Genomic DNA, 20,952 nt, shown 5'->3' on the forward strand with positions numbered 1-20,952 from the left:
TTAATGCTGCAAAAGTAATGAATATATTTATTCAATATCGATGTTAGAAATTTCGCATCGTTTCTTGCATTTAAGTCTCAGCTTAAATCTTTTCTGTTTACCAGAGAAAAGATACCTATGTATTTTTTTCAGGTTTTTTTAGTCAGTGGTAGTGCACATATTTTCCTTTGTGTTTAAATAATGTAGAATGCTATTTTTTGCCTGGAGATTGTTATTCTCTTTCTTTGAGCCTGTTGTTTGTCTATTTGCTAGGTGTGCAATCTATATTTCATTTTTTCATATTGTATGTAATTTACCATAGGGGAGTCAGCGGAGATAAGTGTAAGAGTAGTCTTTGAGACTAAACTTCGCTCCAGCGATTCTACTCGATTTATGTAAGTTGTATAGTTCTTTTTTTCTTGTTAAGTAGTGCCAATAAAGTTATTATTATAATGCTCGACCTCATGTTGCCAGAGTTAGTTTAAACTGTTTTGAAGCGACCCATGTGAATCTTTTACCCTGGCCGCTCAGATCCCCCGATCTTTCCCCCATTGAGCATGTTTGGACATCATGGGTCTTGGAAATTTACCCCAGCCACCACGGACTTTGACAGCTCTGAGCCATGAAGTACAGGTAGCTTGGGATAGTATCCCTCAAAAAGGAATAGGCCATCTTCTTGCATCAATGCCAAGACGTCTTGGGGAGTGTATGGATAAACGCGCTGGACAAACACATTATTAAAAAATTTAATAAAAAAAATTGTAAACCCTTTGTTTCTTCTCTCAAAATTTCAATCATTCACTCCTTGGTATACCTACTATCTATGTTTTTGTAAAAAAAAAACCAGCTTCTTCTGGGTGTTGCAGTTTCTTTGTCAGTTAGTATATATGCTAAATAAATTTTTTGAGGCAGTCTGAAAATACTCAAACATGCTTCAAATATTCCTCCTTGTTGAAATCGTTGATCGTTTTTTCTACATATTGTGAGAAAAAATACATACTGTTGCCACTCTGTATACAAAGGCTCCATTGCTATACAACCCTATTTTGCTCAAGGCAGCATTTTTCCAAACAATAAACAGACTGGTCCCAAGGCTGGTCCAGATCTTAACAAAGAAATTAACCACGTATTCTACGTCAAAAATAAGCCCTAGTTTGTCATATTTAACATGTTTTATCACATAAATTTTAATGAATTCGTGTAGGTATTGAAATAGAATATAATAGTGCATAGAAATATGGAATAATTAACACAACTTCTAGGCAGATATAAAAAGTATGATGTCAGAATTATGCTGTTATTACACACTACTTTGAACTATTATTCATCTCACAACAACTGGAAATTGGATATTTCGATGATATCCAACCATAGAAAGATTTTGAGAAAATATCAGAATCCGAGTAAAATGATTGTCTTGCAAAATTTAATTTTTGAAAGACTTATAATTGTGTTTTGTGATTTCCATCTCGTTCAGAACCGCCTCAGATACATCAAAAATGAGTACGTTCCTTTCATGACCTGAAAAAGCGAGTTCAGATTAACCATGAAGAATCTTGGTTGGTCGCCAAACCTCATGATAGTATTGCATATTCAAAACGATGAAAGGGGGAGATTTAAGCTTCAGTGTTTTTTGAACTTGTTTGAAAAATATCTTGAATAGACTCGTAGAAGATCTATCCAAATCATACCAAGGAAACTCATAAACGTCCCTTTCCAGTGATAAACTCTGAAAATGTGATAAAAGTGTCATGTACTCTTCGAAGAAATGAGATTATTATACCGCATTCTCAAGGCACTGCCCTTTCCAACAGATGATAAATTCGAATACTCCCCAGAAAACCAATATTGGTATAGATTCCATATTCCCTTCCTGGAAATGAGAGTTTATGAACAAATTATGTGTTATGGTAGGGCTATCGGCGAATTCAAATGTGAAGAATATGAACTCTCAAATTACCTACCAAACATTTCTTCATTATTGAATTTTCTATAAATTGACTAGTTGAAGATAATTTTTTCGAGGAAACTGAACCTCGAGTTGGGTGAAAAAAAATCGATTTCTACGAGAAATGTATTAAAACTCCTTTTTGGGTGTGAAAATCTCCTGTGTTTATTCCTTGGTTGATAAATAAATAAATAGATGAATAAATAAATAAAAAAAACCTGAAAAATTAAAGATGACTCCTAAATACTACATATGGGGGTTTTTCGTCATAATCTAGAGGTATTTTCTGTCTCACATCAGAATTTTCTCCATCTTATCCGGGACACCCTGTATATGGGTGACTCTTAAGTTTCGAATAAGTAGGTAAATTCTTCGAGATAAATAAATACGTCACATATCCACCTACCATTAAAAAAAAAATTATAGTATTTTCCTTATCAGAAAATATTTGGTAGGTACAGTCTTCAAAGAGAGAATTCAAGAGAGGGGTACATTGATTATAGGAGTGAAATATTTTTTTTTATTGTTCCTAAAATGCATGAATAAAAATTCAACTCTCATTACCAAAACTATACGGAACTCCAGAAATACTAAAAGACCAAGTAGAATGACGTGCTGCAAGGGTGACAATATAAATCCCAAAGTTGAATTCATGGCGTCCACCGTCCTGCAAATAAGTAAATGAATATGAAATTATAAACGAAAGGATTGCAAGCACAAAATCCAAAAAATCGACAAATGTCACGATCTAAATCGAACTAGCCGACCACCATCACTCATCACACCGATAAGATGCTCGACTGGTTGTGGGAAGTCAAATCCGTATTCGAAATTTCATGGAATCGCCTTCAACTTTAGGTGGTGATAGATTATATTGCTCTTTAATGTTTAATCGATTACATCGTTTACTCAACAATAATGAATACTCCTTCTGACGAAAATGATGTATTTTTTATGAAATATCTTTGAAACATCACATTTTTAAATAACCATTTCAACCGTTTCCCAAAAAAATTATTTTAAGCACTTGAAAATGAAAAATAAAAATGGGTATTCAAAATTTAAAGCGTTTTATGTGGATTGCACAAGTTGGCAACATCGACTGAAATATGCCTTGATAATAAAGGACAACAAATACATTATCTTGATGAGATAGACAAAGATGGCTGTCTATGAAGTCTGTGACGAACGAGGAAGGTCGTAAAATTATATGGGATTTTTATAGCCAGTTGCAATTGAAGCTCGCCAGTAAGTAGGCGCCTGTAAATCAACAGCTGTTATTTTATAAACAAACTGATCGGACATTGTTCTTTTCATTGTCTTGTATGCGCTGTTGCCAAATCGTAAACTCCGCATTAAGCGATTTAAATTTTAAAACACCATATTTGAAGGACGATTTTGAATAGTTTCCGCGGTGAATTTGAAACAATCATGAATTAAACTCATAATTATTCAGTTCCAACTTGCATATGCAGTGATAATCCAAATTGAGGAGAATTCCCTATTCATGAACGACTGCGAATAAGTCGAAACTACCTGTTGGCTGTGATATTTCACAGTCAGCAGGGCTAATTTTTCAAACTTAATTTGTTGGAAATGTTGTAGTCTTATGTCGACTCATTGCCCCAAATCAAAATTTATACACTATCCGACCAATCACAAGTCAAAGACAGCTAGTATAATACGATTATGGTAGACAAAGGTGGAGTTTATAAACTTACTTATATTGATCACTTTTGTTGATCATCTGTTGAGTGCAAAGCACAACTCTAACGAAGACGTAAAAACTTTACGTGAAAGTTTGGAAAACAATACAATTGCAACTGCAAATGCATTGCAATTGCAAAATTATTCTCACTGCGATATTACAATCAATTTTAAAGACACTGTACTCACTGAATAAGAAATTTAACGGACATAACCATCTGTTTCAAACTGTTCCCTCATTATCCTACGTTTTATCTTACTGAATAAGTATATATTCGAGCTGTTTTTACTATCCCTTTAGTTTTTGCAGTCATGGAAACAGCTCAAATAGTCATGCAGCAAGTACTCAATTTTCATCATCCAGTTAACCTTCACAATACATATCCTCCTATTTTCACTTTCAACCTTCCGTTAATTATTTAAAATATCTCGGTCCACCCAAAAAATATTGAAATCAATTTAAATATTGAACCCAATTTTGAATCTCTTCTGCATATCAAAGAGCAGCACTTAAATTTGAAGGACAGTGTATTTTTCATTTTTCCGCATTATCATTCTTTACATAATTTTTCAATGCAAAAAGGAAGCCCTATTGGTGTATTTATTTCTTACTCCGTATATAATAATTCAATAGAATCATCACCAAAAATGTTTTTCCAAAGTATTAAAAAAGTATTGATTCAATATAGAACATGAAAATAATCGATGTAACGCAAGATTGGATATTGAACCCCAACTCAAGAACAAAATACCAATCCAATATAAAACAGAAAAGTGTTCGTATAGTGGACTACATTTCGAAGAACGAAATTGATGAAATATCTCATATCTCGATAACCGAAGAAATATATATGTAAGTTGAAAGCTTGGAACATAGATACGTGGAATGGAAACTAAAGGTGGAAACACATTATTAACACGTGACGCGAGCTGACGTGTCGCGTCGGGTGTTCATAGTATGATTCTGGTCTATAGAAAACAATACTTTTGATTCGATTCAACACGCATCACGTTTCATCGGGTCGCGTCGCGTTTTAATAATGTGTTTCCGCCTTAATCATTTGTTGTAGTCCAATCACAATTGAGACAGTTGTCGCGGACATTGCTCTCACATCAATTTGTAATGTAATGGGAGATTCTATAAATTTATCCATGCAACGCCACTGCCTTAGTGTCGCGCTAGATAGAGAAGTATAGAATGTGTGAACGAAAACTGAATCATTCGTAGCACTGGAATGGCCATTCCATGTGTTTAGTTTGTGACACCCTGTGCGCGGTTTGTACATTGCATGTGAACGCCTTTATATTATAAACATGTGTAATATGACTTCTGTGCGGAAGATAACGCATATTGAATTAATTGCGCTGTACGACATCGAATGTAACACATTAGATTAAGCCAAGAGATTGTAATTACGAATATATATTTTAAAACCAAGAAATTTTCAATTATCTGTATATCCAACGGCGCAAACAGTTTTGGTGACCCCGACGTGATTTGAAATCAGTGGAAAAACATCGAAATTCAAGAATAACGACAGATTTTCTGGAGGATCCACCTTGGGAAATCGCGAGCCACATTGCTGCAATTCATCGTTTCCGAAGCAGAGGGAAGTGCATTGTTTATTCCTTTGTAATTTTTCCTTCACATGATTCAGTTTGCGTAATTCATTACATTCTATTTTTCAACTAACAACTAACTCAAATTATTGACCGATTTAATTCAAATACTATATCATTTCAGGTGAAGTTGACCTCTGAAAACTGCATAACAGTTATTTGAAAATCCAGTAACGGTTAATCTCGATTAATAACCATTTGAAGTCGCTTCGTTGCTGCAGAACCGTTTTCGTTATCAGCCCAGCTGCGTTATCAGGAATAACCGTAACGTATTCATTGTTTTGATTATTTGATTCCGTTGTTTTTTTTTGTTCCATCATTATTTGAGTGAAACGTTTTCTGCGTCGACAAGATGAGTGATTTAAAGGACTTAATAAAACAAAGAGGCAGTTTAAGAGCACGTATAACACTTTTTGAAAAATATTTAACGCCTTTAATGAATCGCAAGGATTTATCAAATTTGATTTTAAATGAGGTCAATATCAGATTGAATAAAATGCGTGAATTGTCGTGTAGTTTTGAAGATATTCAATCAAAAATAGAACTGTTGGATGAAGATATATCTAAACAAATGGAAGAGCGTGAAATCACTGAGAATATTTGTTTTAAGTTAATGGCTCAAGCTCAATCACTATTAGATTCTTTTCAAAATAATGCTATCGATGAATCTTCATCTAACATAAGTAATAAGTCGAATAATTACAATAGTCTTAAATTACCACCTTTGAAAATTCCACCCTTTAATGGTGATCAAAACAAATGGATATCATTTAGAGATACATTTACGTCATTAATTCACGATAATAACAGTATTGACAGTGTCAGTAAATTCCATTATCTCTTATCCTTCTTAGAAGGTTCAGCATCGTCTATACTCAGTTCTATTACAGTATCACATGATAATTATGCTGTTGCTTGGGATTTACTGAGCCAACGTTATAACAATAAACGTCTTCTTATTAATGAACACTTAAGGTGTCTCTTTGCTATTGAACCACTACAGCGAGAAACTGACAGTGGATTGCGGTATATTATGGATTCATTAAATAAAAATTTGAGTGCTTTAAAGTCTTTGGGAGAACCTACTGATCAGTGGGATACTATAATCATTTATTTTGCATCTTCAAGGTTAGACACCGTAACCTCGAGAAAATGGGAAGAGTTTAGGAGTGATATAGACTCAGTTACTTTAGAAGAATTTTATTCATTTCTTCGTCAGAGATCTGTTGTCTTAGAAACTATGAATGCTTGTAAATCTGTTAAGAACAATGAGAAACGTCATAGCTTACCAAAAATAAATAACAAATCCTTCATTGCGTCCTCACATGATCTTTCACCTTCTAAAGGGTGTCTTATATGTAAACTAGAACATAAAATTCATGAGTGCTCTAAATTTAAATCATTGCCTATAGAAGAGCGAATCGCTAAAATCTCTTCATTAAAACTGTGCACTAACTGTCTTCGAGGCGGCCACCAATCCTATCAATGTAAGTTGGGCGGTTGTAGAATATGCCATCGAAGACATAATACATTGTTACATAAGCAATTACCTTTACAACAATCAATACAACAAATAAAAAATGAACAATCTGCAGTTAATACTAATAACAATAGTTTAAATACAAGTGAAAATTCGAATTTTTCAAATCCTGCAGTCGAGTCCACGGTAGCAAGCTCATCTGGCACTTCTATTGCTATGTCTGCTGTCTCCACCAATCAAGCTCTTCTTTCCACGGCGTTGGTCAGGGTGACAAACAAGGACAAAACATTTATTCTCAGGGCTTTGCTGGACTGCGGCAGTCAATCATCTTTTATTAGCTATAAGGCTCAACAAAATTTAGGTATCTACAAAATAAAAAAATATCATCAATATATTTCTGGTTTGGGAAATATGCTACTAAATGTCAATGAACATTGCAACATAAATATACAATCGCTTCACAACAACTTTAATATGAACATAAATTGCTTTATTCTACCTAAAATTACTGATAATGTGCCCCATTGTACTTTGCGTATCGAGAATCTAGGAGTCCCTAGCTCTTTGCACCTAGCCGATCCAGGGTTTCATCAACCTTCAGTAATAGATTTACTGTTAGGTGCTGATATCTTTTGGGATCTGCTTAAGCCAAATAGGCTTATCCTGGGACATCAAGGTCCTATATTACAGGAAACCTACCTGGGTTGGATAGTAGCTGGCCCCATGAGGGGGAATACTCACGATAAAGACAAAAATACTAAAATATATTGCCACTTCTCAAAGGAAATAAGTAAACAATTAGCAAAATTTTGGGAACTGGAGGAAATTCCTAGAGATAATAAAAATCTCAAAAACAACTACTGCGAGAACTTATTCAGTCGAACTACTCATCGTGAACATGATGGTAGATTTTGTGTTCGAATACCACTAAAAGAGAGCTCATCAGTTCTAGGTGATTCATATAAAATTGCCGAAAAAAGGTTAATGCAATTGGAAGAAAAATTTAAGCGCAAACCTGTTTTCAAAGAGGAGTATCGTAAATTTATTAGAGAATATGAACAATTGGGACACATGACTGAAATTCCTAAACCTATATTTGGTTGCTACCTTCCACATCATGCAGTATTGAAGGAAACTAGTGAAACAACAAAACTACGAGTTGTTTTTGATGCTTCTGCAAAAACCTCTACGGGTATATCGTTGAACGATATACAATATATCGGACCAGTAGTACAAAACGACTTGTTCTCAATTTTACTGAGGTATAGACAGCACAAGTTTGTGGTGTCAGCTGATGTGGAAAAAATGTACCGTCAGATCCTCGTTGAGCCCGAGCAACGAATACTACAATTAATTTTGTGGCACGATGATCCGACCCAGACCATTAGGGTATTTCGTTTGAATACAGTAACCTATGGTACTGCATCAGCACCATTTTTGAGTACGAGATGTCTTCACCAACTTGGATTGGATTGTAGTGATGAAGTAGTCTCAAAATGTATAAAGGACGATTTTTACATCGATGATTTACTTTCTGGTACTGATGACCCAGCTGAGTTGATCCATATAGTTCAATCAATCACTGAAATTTTAAGATCGGCTGGTCTTCCGTTACGAAGGTGGCGTACAAACTGCCCATCTATCTTTCAATTCCAGTCAAATATCTCTACACCTAAGGACTTAGATGTTTCTTCACCATCCAGTGTCTTGGGATTGAAATGGGATCCATTAAATGACATTCTGCAATTTTCAGTTGAAAACATCAACTTAAACAAAAATGTAACTAAACGTACTATTTTGTCCAATTCTGCTAAACTCTTTGATCCATTGGGTTTGCTAAGCCCTTGTACTATCGTGCCGAAGATAATACTACAAAAATTATGGCAATCCAAACTGGGATGGGACGACCCAGTAGATGATAAATTAGAATCAGAGTGGCGGAATTTTACAATTAATTTGAACACAGTATCAAAGGTCGGAATTGGTAGACATATACTCATCAATCAGCCCGTTATTATAGAATTACATTCATTCTCAGATGCTTCACAGGCAGCATATGCTGCAGCTATTTACCTCAGGTCGATAGATAGCTCAGGCAACATTTTCGTCAAATTAGTCTGCGCCAAAACCAGAGTCGCTCCAGTAAAACCTACGACAATACCACGCCTTGAGCTGTGCGGGGCATTACTGTCAGCACGACTGAGCTCAAAGGTTGCGAAATCACTCCGTTGTGATATAACTTCTTCCTATCATTGGACTGATTCAACGATTGTTTTAGGTTGGTTGTCCTCTGAAGCTTGTAACTTGCAACCCTTTGTCGCCAACCGTGTCAGTGAAGTACAAGAATTGACTGCATCTGGTACTTGGAGGCATGTGCCAGGCGATAAAAATCCAGCGGATATGGCCTCTAGAGGTGTAAATCCTAAGTGTATGCAGTCAGCTACACTTTGGTGGGAAGGTCCACCATTTTTATTTGAGGATCCTTGTAGCTGGCCTCAAACAATGAACACAAAAAATATTCTCGATTTACCCGAGAAGAAAACTACTGCTAAATGTTTACACGCTACGACTACACTCAATTCTACTATTCATGTTAACTCTTTGATAAACTTCGATAAATATTCAAGATTTTCAACTTTACAGAGGTCTGTAGCCTACGTTTTACGTTTCATCTCAAATTCGCGCAATAAAGTCGATAAATTTTCAAGTTCATTGTCCACTGTTGAGTTACATTCTTCACTCCAATTGTTGATAAAACTGCACCAGAGAGATTGCTTCTTAAATGAAATCAGAATTTTAAGTAATAAGCAGAACTTACCCTCTTATTCTCGTATGTTGTCGCTCAGTCCGTTCCTTGATGAGAATGGCATACTTCGTGTTGGTGGCCGCATACAGAAGTCGAAGGTTAGCTATGATAGAAAACATCCTGCTTTGTTAGATATAAATCATAACTTCACAAAATTGCTATTTTCCTATCATCACATCAAACTTATGCATTGTGGACCTCAGCTTTTGTTGAGTGATTTAAGAAATGAATTTTGGCCTTTAAGAGGTAGAATCTTAGCTAGAAGCACCATAAATAATTGCAAGATATGTAGAATAATGAAAGCTAAATGTTTAAATCCACTAATGGGCAACTTACCTGCTTCTAGAGTCATCCCAAGTTCTCCATTTCAGGTTAGCGGTGTCGATTTTGGCGGTCCATTTTACATCACAGACCGAAAGGGTCGCGGTTGCAAAATAACAAAATGTTATTTATGTCTATTTGTATGTTTTGCCACTAAGGCTTTACATTTAGAGGTAGCAAGCGACCTTACGTCTGATGTTTTCATTTTATGCTTGCGACGGTTTATATCTCGAAGAGGAAAGCCTCTTCAATTGTTATGTGATAATGGCACAAATTTTGTCGGCGCAGGCAACGAAATCGCGAGATTCTTAAAAACAAATAACGAAGAAATCTCAGGTTTTGCAGCAAATGAGGGCATTAATTTCAAGTTTTCACCAGCATACTCCCCTCACTTCGGTGGGCTTTGGGAAGCGGGCATTAAATCCGCCAAATACCATATCACTAGAATCTTAGGAGACAAACATTTGACATTTGAAGAACTAACAACATTATTTACGCAAATTGAAGCAATCCTTAATTCCAGACCATTGACCCCACTTTCTTCTGATCCTACAGACCTTAATCCTTTAACTCCAGCACATTTCCTCATAGGCAGGCCACTCACTTCATTGCCAGTAGAAAATCTCTTACAAGCAAATCCTAACAGGCTCAGCAGATTTCAGAACCTCGAGAGCATGCGTCAACATTTTTGGCATCGTTGGAAGAATGAATATCTCAGCGAATTACAACAAAGGTCCAAATGGCGCATCAAGCAAGAAGGGCTAAAGGAAGGCGATCTGGTTGTCATCAAGGAAGCCAACGTTCCTCCTTTGAAATGGCGTATGGCCCGAGTTTCGAAATTGTTTCCCGGATCGGATGGAGTTTCAAGAGTGGCTGAGCTTTACACATCCAAGGGTATCATCCGAAGAGCTGTGCACAATCTTTGCTCCCTGCCGGTACCACCAACAGCGGAAGTTCCTCGAAGTCCAAAGGGATTCGAGGGGGGGGAAGATGTTTAGTTTGTGACACCCTGTGCGCGGTTTGTACATTGCATGTGAACGCCTTTATATTATAAACATGTGTAATATGACTTCTGTGCGGAAGATAACGCATATTGAATTAATTGCGCTGTACGACATCGAATGTAACACATTAGATTAAGCCAAGAGATTGTAATTACGAATATATATTTTAAAACCAAGAAATTTTCAATTATCTGTATATCCAACGGCGCAAACACCATGTATCTATGTTCCAAGTTTGATAGTATAGTTGGAATTGCTAAGGTGCTCTTTTTCCACTGTTGAAGTTTGCCTGCTTACCTGTGGAATTATGAAATATGTAATATAAGAATATTTCCGAATAAGGGCAAACTGAGGATCTTATTTCGCCCCCTTAAGCTCTCTCTAATCAAGCATTTTCTAAATTAATATATAGGTATCATTTATGTATATTTTTCAATAGAATACAAATAACAATTTTCTTACTCTGTGATCTCCACATATTTCTTCACAGCATACTTAAGTCTCCTATTAACTTCATCCGCGTTTGTAGGAGTAACCTTTGTTTTCCTCAGAAATCTTTTCAGATCAGCAATACGTTCTTCTGTTAATACGACACATCCATGAAAAAATATAACAGCACTTGTTACTTTTGCTATATAGTAACTTAATTCAACGACCTGCATAACGTACAGCATCTCTCTAATTGGAGTGAAATCTAACGGTATCGGATACCAAGTTTGACTGTATATTCCACAAAAATACAGGTCAGTGTCTTCTTCTTCCTTCTTCATTTTACTGCAGTCGGCGTAGGATTTATGGTTCATGATTGTGAATAGAAGATAACAATAAACAATGTAGTTGTATAAAGCGCCTGTCATTTTATCGAAGCTTCTCACCAGGTGCTGGAAATTCTTCGACACGCCGTACTTATAAAGATTAAACTTTGATATAAAAGCAACAGTGCGTGTTCTGGCTAGGTAAAGCATTATTGCCACAGATGATTGAAATATTAGGCTCAAGAGAAACAGCATGCCATTAAAAAACTCCGTCATACTTTTCTCTAAAAAAAAAACTGCATTATGCGAAAGTTGTTGTACAAGTATTACACAGTATATTCCACAGAGCACACAATAATTGATGTGAAAGAAAGCTAAACCTCAGATTAGAAAATAGAAGATCTTTAGTAGAACTAATAGCACGTTTCCGAGCTGTATTCTGGAAACTAAAGAATGGTATATAGACCGTTGCCTTCTGCGATCCTTCGTTTTTGAGTCGAGTCATGAATTTAGAAAAGCCCTATAGCTACTCATACATAGGTACTTATACAGGCAGGGTGAGTCTTCGGCTTGTACGCATATTCTAACACAAATTCATAAAGTCAAAAGAAACACTTCAATCCCTGACTATTTTCTCCAATTCGGCTCAATTAAAAAGATATAGGCTGTTGAAGTTCTTAATTAATTTTCGGTTATAACTTCCAAACGATTTTATTCAAAGAAAGGGATTTTTTATCGATGTGATGAACCTTTTCCAATCACAAAATTCTCCCTATATATTCCATTTATGACCATCGCATTCCATAAAAATACCAGAATTTCGAAAGAGCTTGTTTAAAATAAGTTGAACCATTCAACCATTTTAAAAACTAAAAGATTTCTGCATGGTTTCTTATATGATGCTTTTGAGTAATTTGATATTCAAAAATGAAAAAAAAAATGTGTGAAATTCGACAATTTGGATACTCTGGCTGAATGCAACTCCACTGAATAACCTCAAACATACAGGGTGTTTCATCATAAACTGGACAAACATATATGGTCGGTAGGTGATACCGGCAGAATCATTTTTGCCTTATGACATTTACCCCGTTTTCGACCAATAAGCGAGATACAGGGTGTTCAACGTCATCTTTAAGCAGTAGTCTAATAAGTGTGTCAGTTATGTATAAATCTCAAAGTAACGGTTTCTGGTCACATCTAAGTATTTTTGAGTGCTCAATTCAGAAAAGATGATGAACTCCGGAACATTTTTTACAAAATGGCGGAAAACCTGCAATGATCTTTTTGCTTGGTTGCCAAATTGAATTAAATTTTTTGAATTAATACAATTTTCGAAGAATTTCACCTTTTTTTTTACATGTCTTCAGCGAAAAAAAATTTCTATCGGAAATTAACTTGGAATCGACTAAAAAATATTCAATATTCATCGGCAATGAAATAGGTAACTCATTTATTGTATTATGAATACATTCTCTTTTTTAAAATATAGTAGCTTAAATCCGAGGTTGAAGTGTTATAATTCGTGCTTCGGAAAACTTCAGTGCCATGTTTCCAGATATCACATAGTTCATTATGCTTTAGGGGTTATATATATAATTTTATCTAGGTAGAATTGGAAAAAATGCTGAAGAAAAAAGTGTTTCTTCACCTGTTCTGTGACCTCAAGTAACTTATGGTAAAATATATGTACAAGTCAAAGACTAACCATGAATAAACTAATCCACTGAAAAAAATTGGGAATCAATGTTTTTGTGGCAAAGAAAAAGAATTCACATAATTGAATTGAACTGGTATTCTTATTTATTTTTGACAATATCTTCAAGAGAACTACTAGACGGAATAAATATAGGAAGTACTTACTGCCGTAGTCCATATACATATTGCCGATTAAACCCAATTTCATAAAGACGGCAATCAAGAAAAATGGAGAATATAAAATGCATGGCAAATCTTCTTTGTCCAGGGACAGAAATCTCAAATCCTGAAGATTCAATAGTGCTCTTGTGAATACCAGAGTCTGCATTCCTCTGTTCTCCATTTCGACTATATCTTGCAGAGTTACATTCACATATCATTGTTTTTACGGGAACATTAGAAGAAATAATGGACGATTTGATTACCCTTAGATAACAGATAATATTCCTAACGACTGCAATAACCTGGTTTTTCTGAATAATAGGGAAAATACAAATGGACAACGACAAAGCGATGCGGAATTAGAATCATTAATTTAAATAGTAATGATTTAATGTTCCAGTAGCAATGAATTTTGCATAGTGAAAGAACAGAATAATTGACATATCAGAGTGTAATGAGAAAAAAAATAACAAATAGAGCTATTGACAGCTGAGAACGACTTCTTTAAAACACTGGCTTCATCGCGAAAATAACCTATGGTCTGTTTGATAATTCTAATAAGTTGGTGTTTGAAATTAAATAAAATATCAAAGGGCGCAGTTCATTTAGTAACACACTATAGATAAACTCAGAAATTTCAGCTGTGGGGTGTTAACTCTGATGTGAAAACTGTATACCATCAAAAGCCTTATTAATTGTAATTGGATTGTTCTGAACTGTAATTTCCTGTGCCGGTATTTTGTCGCTTAATTTGATATGGTAAAAGTTCGAAGCATCATCTTTATCGAATTCTGGTTTCTTTTAATGGCCATTTTGTCACTTTTCCACAAAATTTAGTTATTTTTATTATTTCAGTATCTTCTGAAAAAATATTATGAGCTGCACCTCCGTTCTACTCTTTCTTCTGCTTTCTCTCTTTCATAGAAATTTGCTCTTGTCAAATAATCACATTCTCTTAGTGTGAAGAGTTTTTGTTTTGTTGAATATTTATGTATATTTTCTGTGCATATACTTGTCTCTAGTCTTATACTATAGATATCCGGTAAATTTCATAACAAGAAATGGAAATTCTTTTTCAGTACAAATTTTTTACGAAGCACATGAAATATTTTTTTCCTTAGGTTTGTCGGCATAATAAGTTTAAAACTAGTTCGGTTCGTTTTCAAGCAAAATTGATGCTATGAAAAAATTTTCGTTCATAATAGGTACCTCGTTTCTAGAGAAAAAAATATTATATTGAAATTTAAAGCGTTTTATTCAAAAGCTCTTCAGTTACACTTGTCTCAGTCATATCTGTTTAATTATCGGTATTTGCTAAATTCTTGAGCAGGGAGAGGAAGATGGTAAAGAGCTGAGTCTTTTTCATTTACAACAGAGAAGTACCTACTTATTGTTTTGTTTTATTTCAGACTGGCTCTTTAGATGTATGACCTCTTGGGAGGTCGAAGCATATGAAGCCATTTTATTATTGAATAGATTGTTTCTTTGCTGTTATATTCAATTCAACTCCAATAAAAGTAGATTGAATCACTTTCCTATGGATGAAGCAACCCTGGAGACATAAAGAATATTTTCAAGAAACTATCAGGACTGAGGGCTTCTTTCATGAAAGAAACATTCCGAAGGACATCAATATTGCAGTAGAAGGATGAAATTACATCTGGAGGGAGCACCAAAATCATATATGTATTCATCTGAAACATTTCCATTAGGAACATTTTCTCGGTAACCTCTGTACACAGCTACTCAAATCATCCATAAAAAATCCTACTTACTGAACAATGAAACTAGCTTTTCCACTCAACCCGTTGAATTATGCCTTCGTCGTCATAGTCATCGTTTATTAAATTCTCTTCAGAAATAGCCTTTTCTCGTGATAAATCTGGACCACACATTGTAACCTCACAGTGTTCCTGACATAGCGCTCATGACAAATGGCTTCGGACAGAATTCTACATCCGATTCGAAAATTATTTGCCAGAGGAGGCATTATCATGCACTGGCTCCATCTGGAGTTCATTGTCTTCGTCTCCTGCAGTTGCGAAGAGAATGTGCTTTGATACTTGCTAAATTACATACAGGTCGCTTAGAATGTTCATGGAAATCATGAATTCGTTGACACACGATTGTATAGAAGTTCATAAGGCTATGTGACATCAATCATCTCCTAAAGTTGTCTTGGTATTGATACTCAGCTACTAACATGTACATGACTAACCATCTGATTTATAATGTTGTTATTTTTTTAATCCAGAATCAGCAAAGATGTAATTGAAATCCGCTTGAATAATTTTCGTTACCATGTATTCTTATTGTCTATTTGGTCCAAATTTGAAGCTACGAAAACGACACGCGATTCGTGGAAGGAACTTGAATAGGAAAAACCTACTCGCTTTTTGGGAATGTTTACATTCTTGATGTGAAAAAAATTATTTTGCGATTAGCTTGCCCTAAATATTAAGACATATCAGTTGTCAATGAAGGTTTATAATCTTCTGTTTCAAACTTTTCATTTCGATGATGATCTTTTATAAAATTCTACCCTGAGTACGCTTGATGCTAGATAGCAGTCTTTCAATATGACAAGGCGAATTATAAAACTAACAAAGTAAATGAAAATCGGACAATATGACTGATTATTTAAGACGTGTTATAATACGCCTGACGCTTCTTAGTCTTATTGTTATTGTACGTGATGTTTTTAGAATTTGACTGTATAAAATACGTCGTATTATGATACGACTGGCAGTGTACCAGGCAAATCATAGAAATCCCTTATAGGACAAAAAAATAAATAATTATAGGTTCTGATTATTTATTACAACATGGTCCACCCTTATCACATTTGCTTGTATATTTCATACGGGATTCGATTTGGTTTGCGAGAACACTCTTTGAGTCCCTGTCCTTCGAATTTTGGAAATAATCTTGAAGCTTCCCTATTCTCTGGAATATTAATCACTTCATTACTATGGCAATCTCATCTCTCGAAACCATCGGTTTAACAGCCCATGGATGGTACCAATCTTTGGAGATTTTTACTATGGTTCCTAAGATATTTTTGGAATCCAGAGGTCCTCTATCTAGGAACTTCTATTGCTACGGTTTGATCTATCTCAAGAAGTTTCAATTTCTTATTACTCACGTTCAGCATTTTTTCTACACTCTTTTTTGGCCCATTACATTACACTACTACTACTCTTTTTTTGGTCAGTATCACTATTTCTTCGTTTTTGCATAAATTGCACAATTAGCCTGACAAGCCGTCAGTCTTTTTACCATACGACGAGTATAATCAATCAGAATCCAAAGTATTCGCGCATTTTTGAATTTTGACGATAATAAGCCTAATAAGCAGCAGGCGTATTATAATACGCCTCAAAGTGTCAGTCAAACTGTGAGATCCTGGATTATTTCTGTGATATTGCAATATTCCTAGTCGTATTGAAAAAGCCTAGGCTTATTATAATATGACTGATTTTACAATACGACATATATACATTTTTAGAATTAGAGTTGTTTTCGCCAACGATTCCTAGACAAGCCCCTATCTAAGTATCCCTTAGCTTCACTGAGAACCTAACTCTACCCTTGATATAAATTCGTTTTCAAGACACAAAGATACACTTGTTATGGAATACTTAGCTAGGAGATAAAGCTTGGCTACAAGGTGACAGACGTAATGGTTCACCGAATCTCACGATTTTTTTTGTCAGATTTCCGTTTATATTCTATATAAATATGAAATATTTCAATGTAATGTGCCCTATATCAATTACTTCCCCGTTATAAATTGAAGAGAAATGTGTTCCGTAACATATTTCAACAATATTTCGAAAACATCCTTATGTTTTCGATCCTTATCTCTGCTCGTAACATTTATCTGCCATTGTAGTTTGACGTAAAAAATATTTAGGTATTTCTCTGGAGAAATTACGCTTAAGTACGCTCTTAAATCAGGGTAATCATGAAAAGAGGAATACAAGTGAGCTTTTATAGAATATATAGTACTCCGCTATACACATACACTACCACATAACACTGGATTATGTGAGCTATCTAAAAACAAAAAGTGGAAGTGGATATCTTCGAATGATGTTTCAAATTCATTTCATGGTAAAGTCAGTACACACCAAATTCTTGGCAGAATCTTGACAAAATAGAAGTTAGATCAAATAAAGAATTACCCATATGAAATATTCTAAAGGGAAAGATTCATGAGAAGGAAATTGGAGAAGATATAATTCAGAATTGGTTTATGTTTTCAAACAATGTGAAGATTGAAAGATGAAAATAGAACAAAGTGGTGTATTTTTTCTTGGATTGAATGCTACGAGTATATATTGAAAAATTCCTAGCCTACTATAGAACCAACCAAAATTTCAATGTCAAAATATTTTATTACTCAACATATTCTCCTCTTGATTGGATACATTTACTACAGCGAACCTGCAACGTCTCTAGACCTTTAAGAAAAATTTTTCTTCTTGCTCTGCAAATCAGACCTCAACAGCTTTTATAACCTTAACTTTAGGACCTTTCAAACTTTTTTTCAGTTGTGGAAAGAGATGATAGTCGCATGGAGCCAAATCTGGTGAATAAGGGGGTTGTTCTAGTAATTCAAAGCCTAAAAAACTAATTTTCTGCATGGCAACATGAGATTTGTGTGCAGGGGCGTTGTCCTGCCAAAACAAAACTCCTTTGCATAGCTTTCCGCGTCTTTTCTCTTCAATTTCTCCCGTAGAGTGATCAGTAATGTCGAGTAGTAATCTCTGGATATTGTTCCACCCTTATCCAAAAAATCAATCATGATTACTCCATGGTTATCCCAAAAAACTGAAGCAAGAACTTTTCCAGGAGATTTTTGGACACGAAATTTCTTAGGTCTTGGAGAACCAGAGTTTCGCTAATCCATCGATTGTTGCTTTGTTTCTGGATCGTAGAAGTCTACACCGTTTTCAAATCGAGCACAGGTCGAACGCAATGCTTCTACCCTTGCTCGCTTTTCAATATTCAAACATTTGGGGATCCATCTTATAGCAATTTTTCTCATGTCCAAATTGACGTGAACTATATGATGAACGCGTTCGTATGAAATATTCAGTGCTTCAGATATCCGTTTTAGCCCAATTCGACGGTCTGATAAAATCATGTCATGAGCTGCATCGATATTTTCGGGGACTGACACAGAAACTGGCCTTTCCGATTGGTGATCATCTCTAATGGAAAACTTACCTCTTTTGAAACTTGAAATCCAATTTTTCACGGTCGCATACGAAGGACATTGATCACCAAGGCTATTTAGCATATCTTCGTAAATCTGCTTGTCTCTTAACCCTTTTAAATACAGGTACTTGATAATCTCTCTATACTCCAATTTCTCGATTTTCACAATTTCGGTGGACATCTTCATTCTTTTAATTCATCGCGTAACTCTGGTTACATTTTTGATCTCAAACTTCACACTGTCACTTCTAATTAGTTATTGTTCGTTGCTATATTAACGCAATTTTTTTCATGCATGGAACTGGTCTAGGCTTACTAGATATCAATGCATTCTCGTATATTGAAAAACACATTCGAAGCATATTTTAACAAAATTTTTCAACAGAATTTAATCATTGGAATATGTTTGATATGGTATCGATAAAAAATTCTGATTTCTATATATTGTTCATTATTCATTCCCAAATATTCGATATCTTAGAAATATTCATGAAAATAAAATAGTTCCATACAAGTTTATATTAATACTCATAAAGGCAGAAACCGAGGCAGAAACATAAATGCAAATGGAATATTCCCTATGCACTGGCAGCCACTCCTTTCTAGAAGGGGCGCGAAAGCACGTGAATGTTTCAGGCGCCTATATAAGCCCAGCGGAGGAGCAGGACACTACAGTACAGTTTACAGTGCAAGCGACGGACGAGTGGAAATAAATAGTAGTGACGTTTCAATTAAGTGAAGAAAACGTTACAGTATATTCATTCTTCAGAACAAGTTCTGCTTTATGGCATTCGAGTGATTTCTTCTCTTGAAAGCTCTCAATTATTATTGTTCATTTTCTAGAAATAGGTGTTCATAAGTTATAACTGTGAAGAGGGAATATATTCTTAACATATTCAGTTCAATCTAACGTCCCAAACAACCAAATAAATACTACTAATCCTAAACCAAGCCTTCAAATTTGATGATTGGAGTTTCGAAGTAGTGATACTTACATTCTCCACGAATCTATTTCATTTTGCGTATCAAAGATACGAAAAAATCCGCTGTCAATTTATTAGGGGGACTCGACTTCCGGGACTTTATAATTTAGGCTGTGCCCTAGCATTTAATAGTTCCTTAAACGTTGGTGAAAACGGGCATAATTCGGATGAATTCAACTAGATAGTAGAATACCTAGCTGACGATAGGTATAGATCTTCGTTGATATTGACATTCTAACGTGTTGTGAGGTGGTAAGTATATCGTATATATTTTAATTTTTAATAAATCTTTTTTGTCTGTCTGTCATGAGGTAGTAAGTGGCTGAATCAACATCTCTTTTTATTCCATCAGCCAGTTCCGAATCCAAAAAACGCGTCATCCTAGAAATACCGCGAAATCAACATCTTGTTTCGAATCATACAAGTTGGATGAGAATTGATTAAATTGAAGGGGTATAACTAATACATTAAGTTGGAAAAACGTATAACTTACCCCAAAACTGCTCAACCCGAAACAATCCTGAAAAAAATTCATAATTCATTAAGTGATGCAAACTCTCCAATATAAAAATAATGTGCACTTATTATATACATGATGAGTCTTAGACTCGTACATATATTTCAACAGTAGATTGTTGTGGTCAGAAGAGACACTTTTTTTCTTACTATTGTTTCTGAGTATGACTATAAAATAAAATAAAGCGATTTCAAAGTCTGATAAATCGATTTCAAGCGATTAACCGGTAATTACCGCGGCTATTGCTGGTTTTGCCCTTGGTTATGTCCCTTCAGAACTTGTAACCTCACTTCAATAACCAGAAGTTCAACCCAGCTCTCGAGTATGGTTATCTCCGGTTATCTGCGGTCCAAATGATGACAGATGTCAGAAATCTCTTATGGAAGCTTTCAAAGATGTTTCTGGTACTTTTAATTCGAATTCATAGCAACATCCTATTCAAAATATTGTGTGGAACACTTGGAACAAACACTGGAAAACACTATTTTTCTTATTTCGCGTTCATCACCAAAATAATGCCTTTCCCAACTGGTTGGACAAATAACTATTCTTCGACTTCACCTCAGAGATAATTCTAAGTAATAGGTCAGGTTGAGTGGACTCAATAAGTACTTGGTAGTCGTCTAACAAATCGGTGATGAGCTTCCTCTCATTTTATTATTTGGGAATGGGTTGGCCAAATCACAACACTTTTTCATTTTCAAACCCCAACTCATGACAAGTGTTATTAATACTTATAGTATTAC

At 35.1% G+C, this 20,952-nt stretch overlaps 3 protein-coding genes across 4 annotated transcripts in view; 1 reads left to right on the plus strand and 2 right to left on the minus strand.

Moving 5' to 3' along the window:
- LOC123308917 (connectin) overlaps window positions 1-20,952 on the minus strand; it is a 373,496-nt gene that overhangs the window by 204,441 nt on the left and 148,103 nt on the right. Inside the window, exon 3 of one of the 2 annotated variants that reach the window (XM_044891726.1) lies at window positions 20,183-20,209. The exons of the other annotated variant lie outside the window; for it this stretch is intronic. The gene's annotated coding sequence lies outside the window, so the exon portion shown is untranslated. The remainder of the gene's footprint in view (window positions 1-20,182; window positions 20,210-20,952) is intronic. 2 annotated transcript variants of the gene reach the window in all.
- LOC123308919 lies at window positions 1,247-15,428 on the minus strand. The gene is made up of 5 exons (XM_044891729.1): window positions 15,256-15,428; window positions 2,492-2,594; window positions 1,763-1,852; window positions 1,553-1,708; window positions 1,247-1,500 (listed from the first exon to the last, which is right to left on the minus strand). The coding sequence occupies exons 2-5, from the start codon at window positions 2,579-2,581 to the stop codon at window positions 1,453-1,455; spliced, it is 384 nt and encodes a 127-aa protein (XP_044747664.1). The 5' UTR covers window positions 2,582-2,594; window positions 15,256-15,428; the 3' UTR covers window positions 1,247-1,452.
- On the plus strand, window positions 7,719-10,859 carry LOC123309494. The gene has a single exon (XM_044892647.1). The coding sequence runs from the start codon at window positions 7,719-7,721 to the stop codon at window positions 10,857-10,859; it is 3,141 nt and encodes a 1,046-aa protein (XP_044748582.1).

This window comes from Coccinella septempunctata, chromosome 3 (assembly GCF_907165205.1).
Source record: "Coccinella septempunctata chromosome 3, icCocSept1.1, whole genome shotgun sequence".
Lineage (NCBI taxonomy): Eukaryota > Metazoa > Arthropoda > Insecta > Coleoptera > Coccinellidae > Coccinella > Coccinella septempunctata.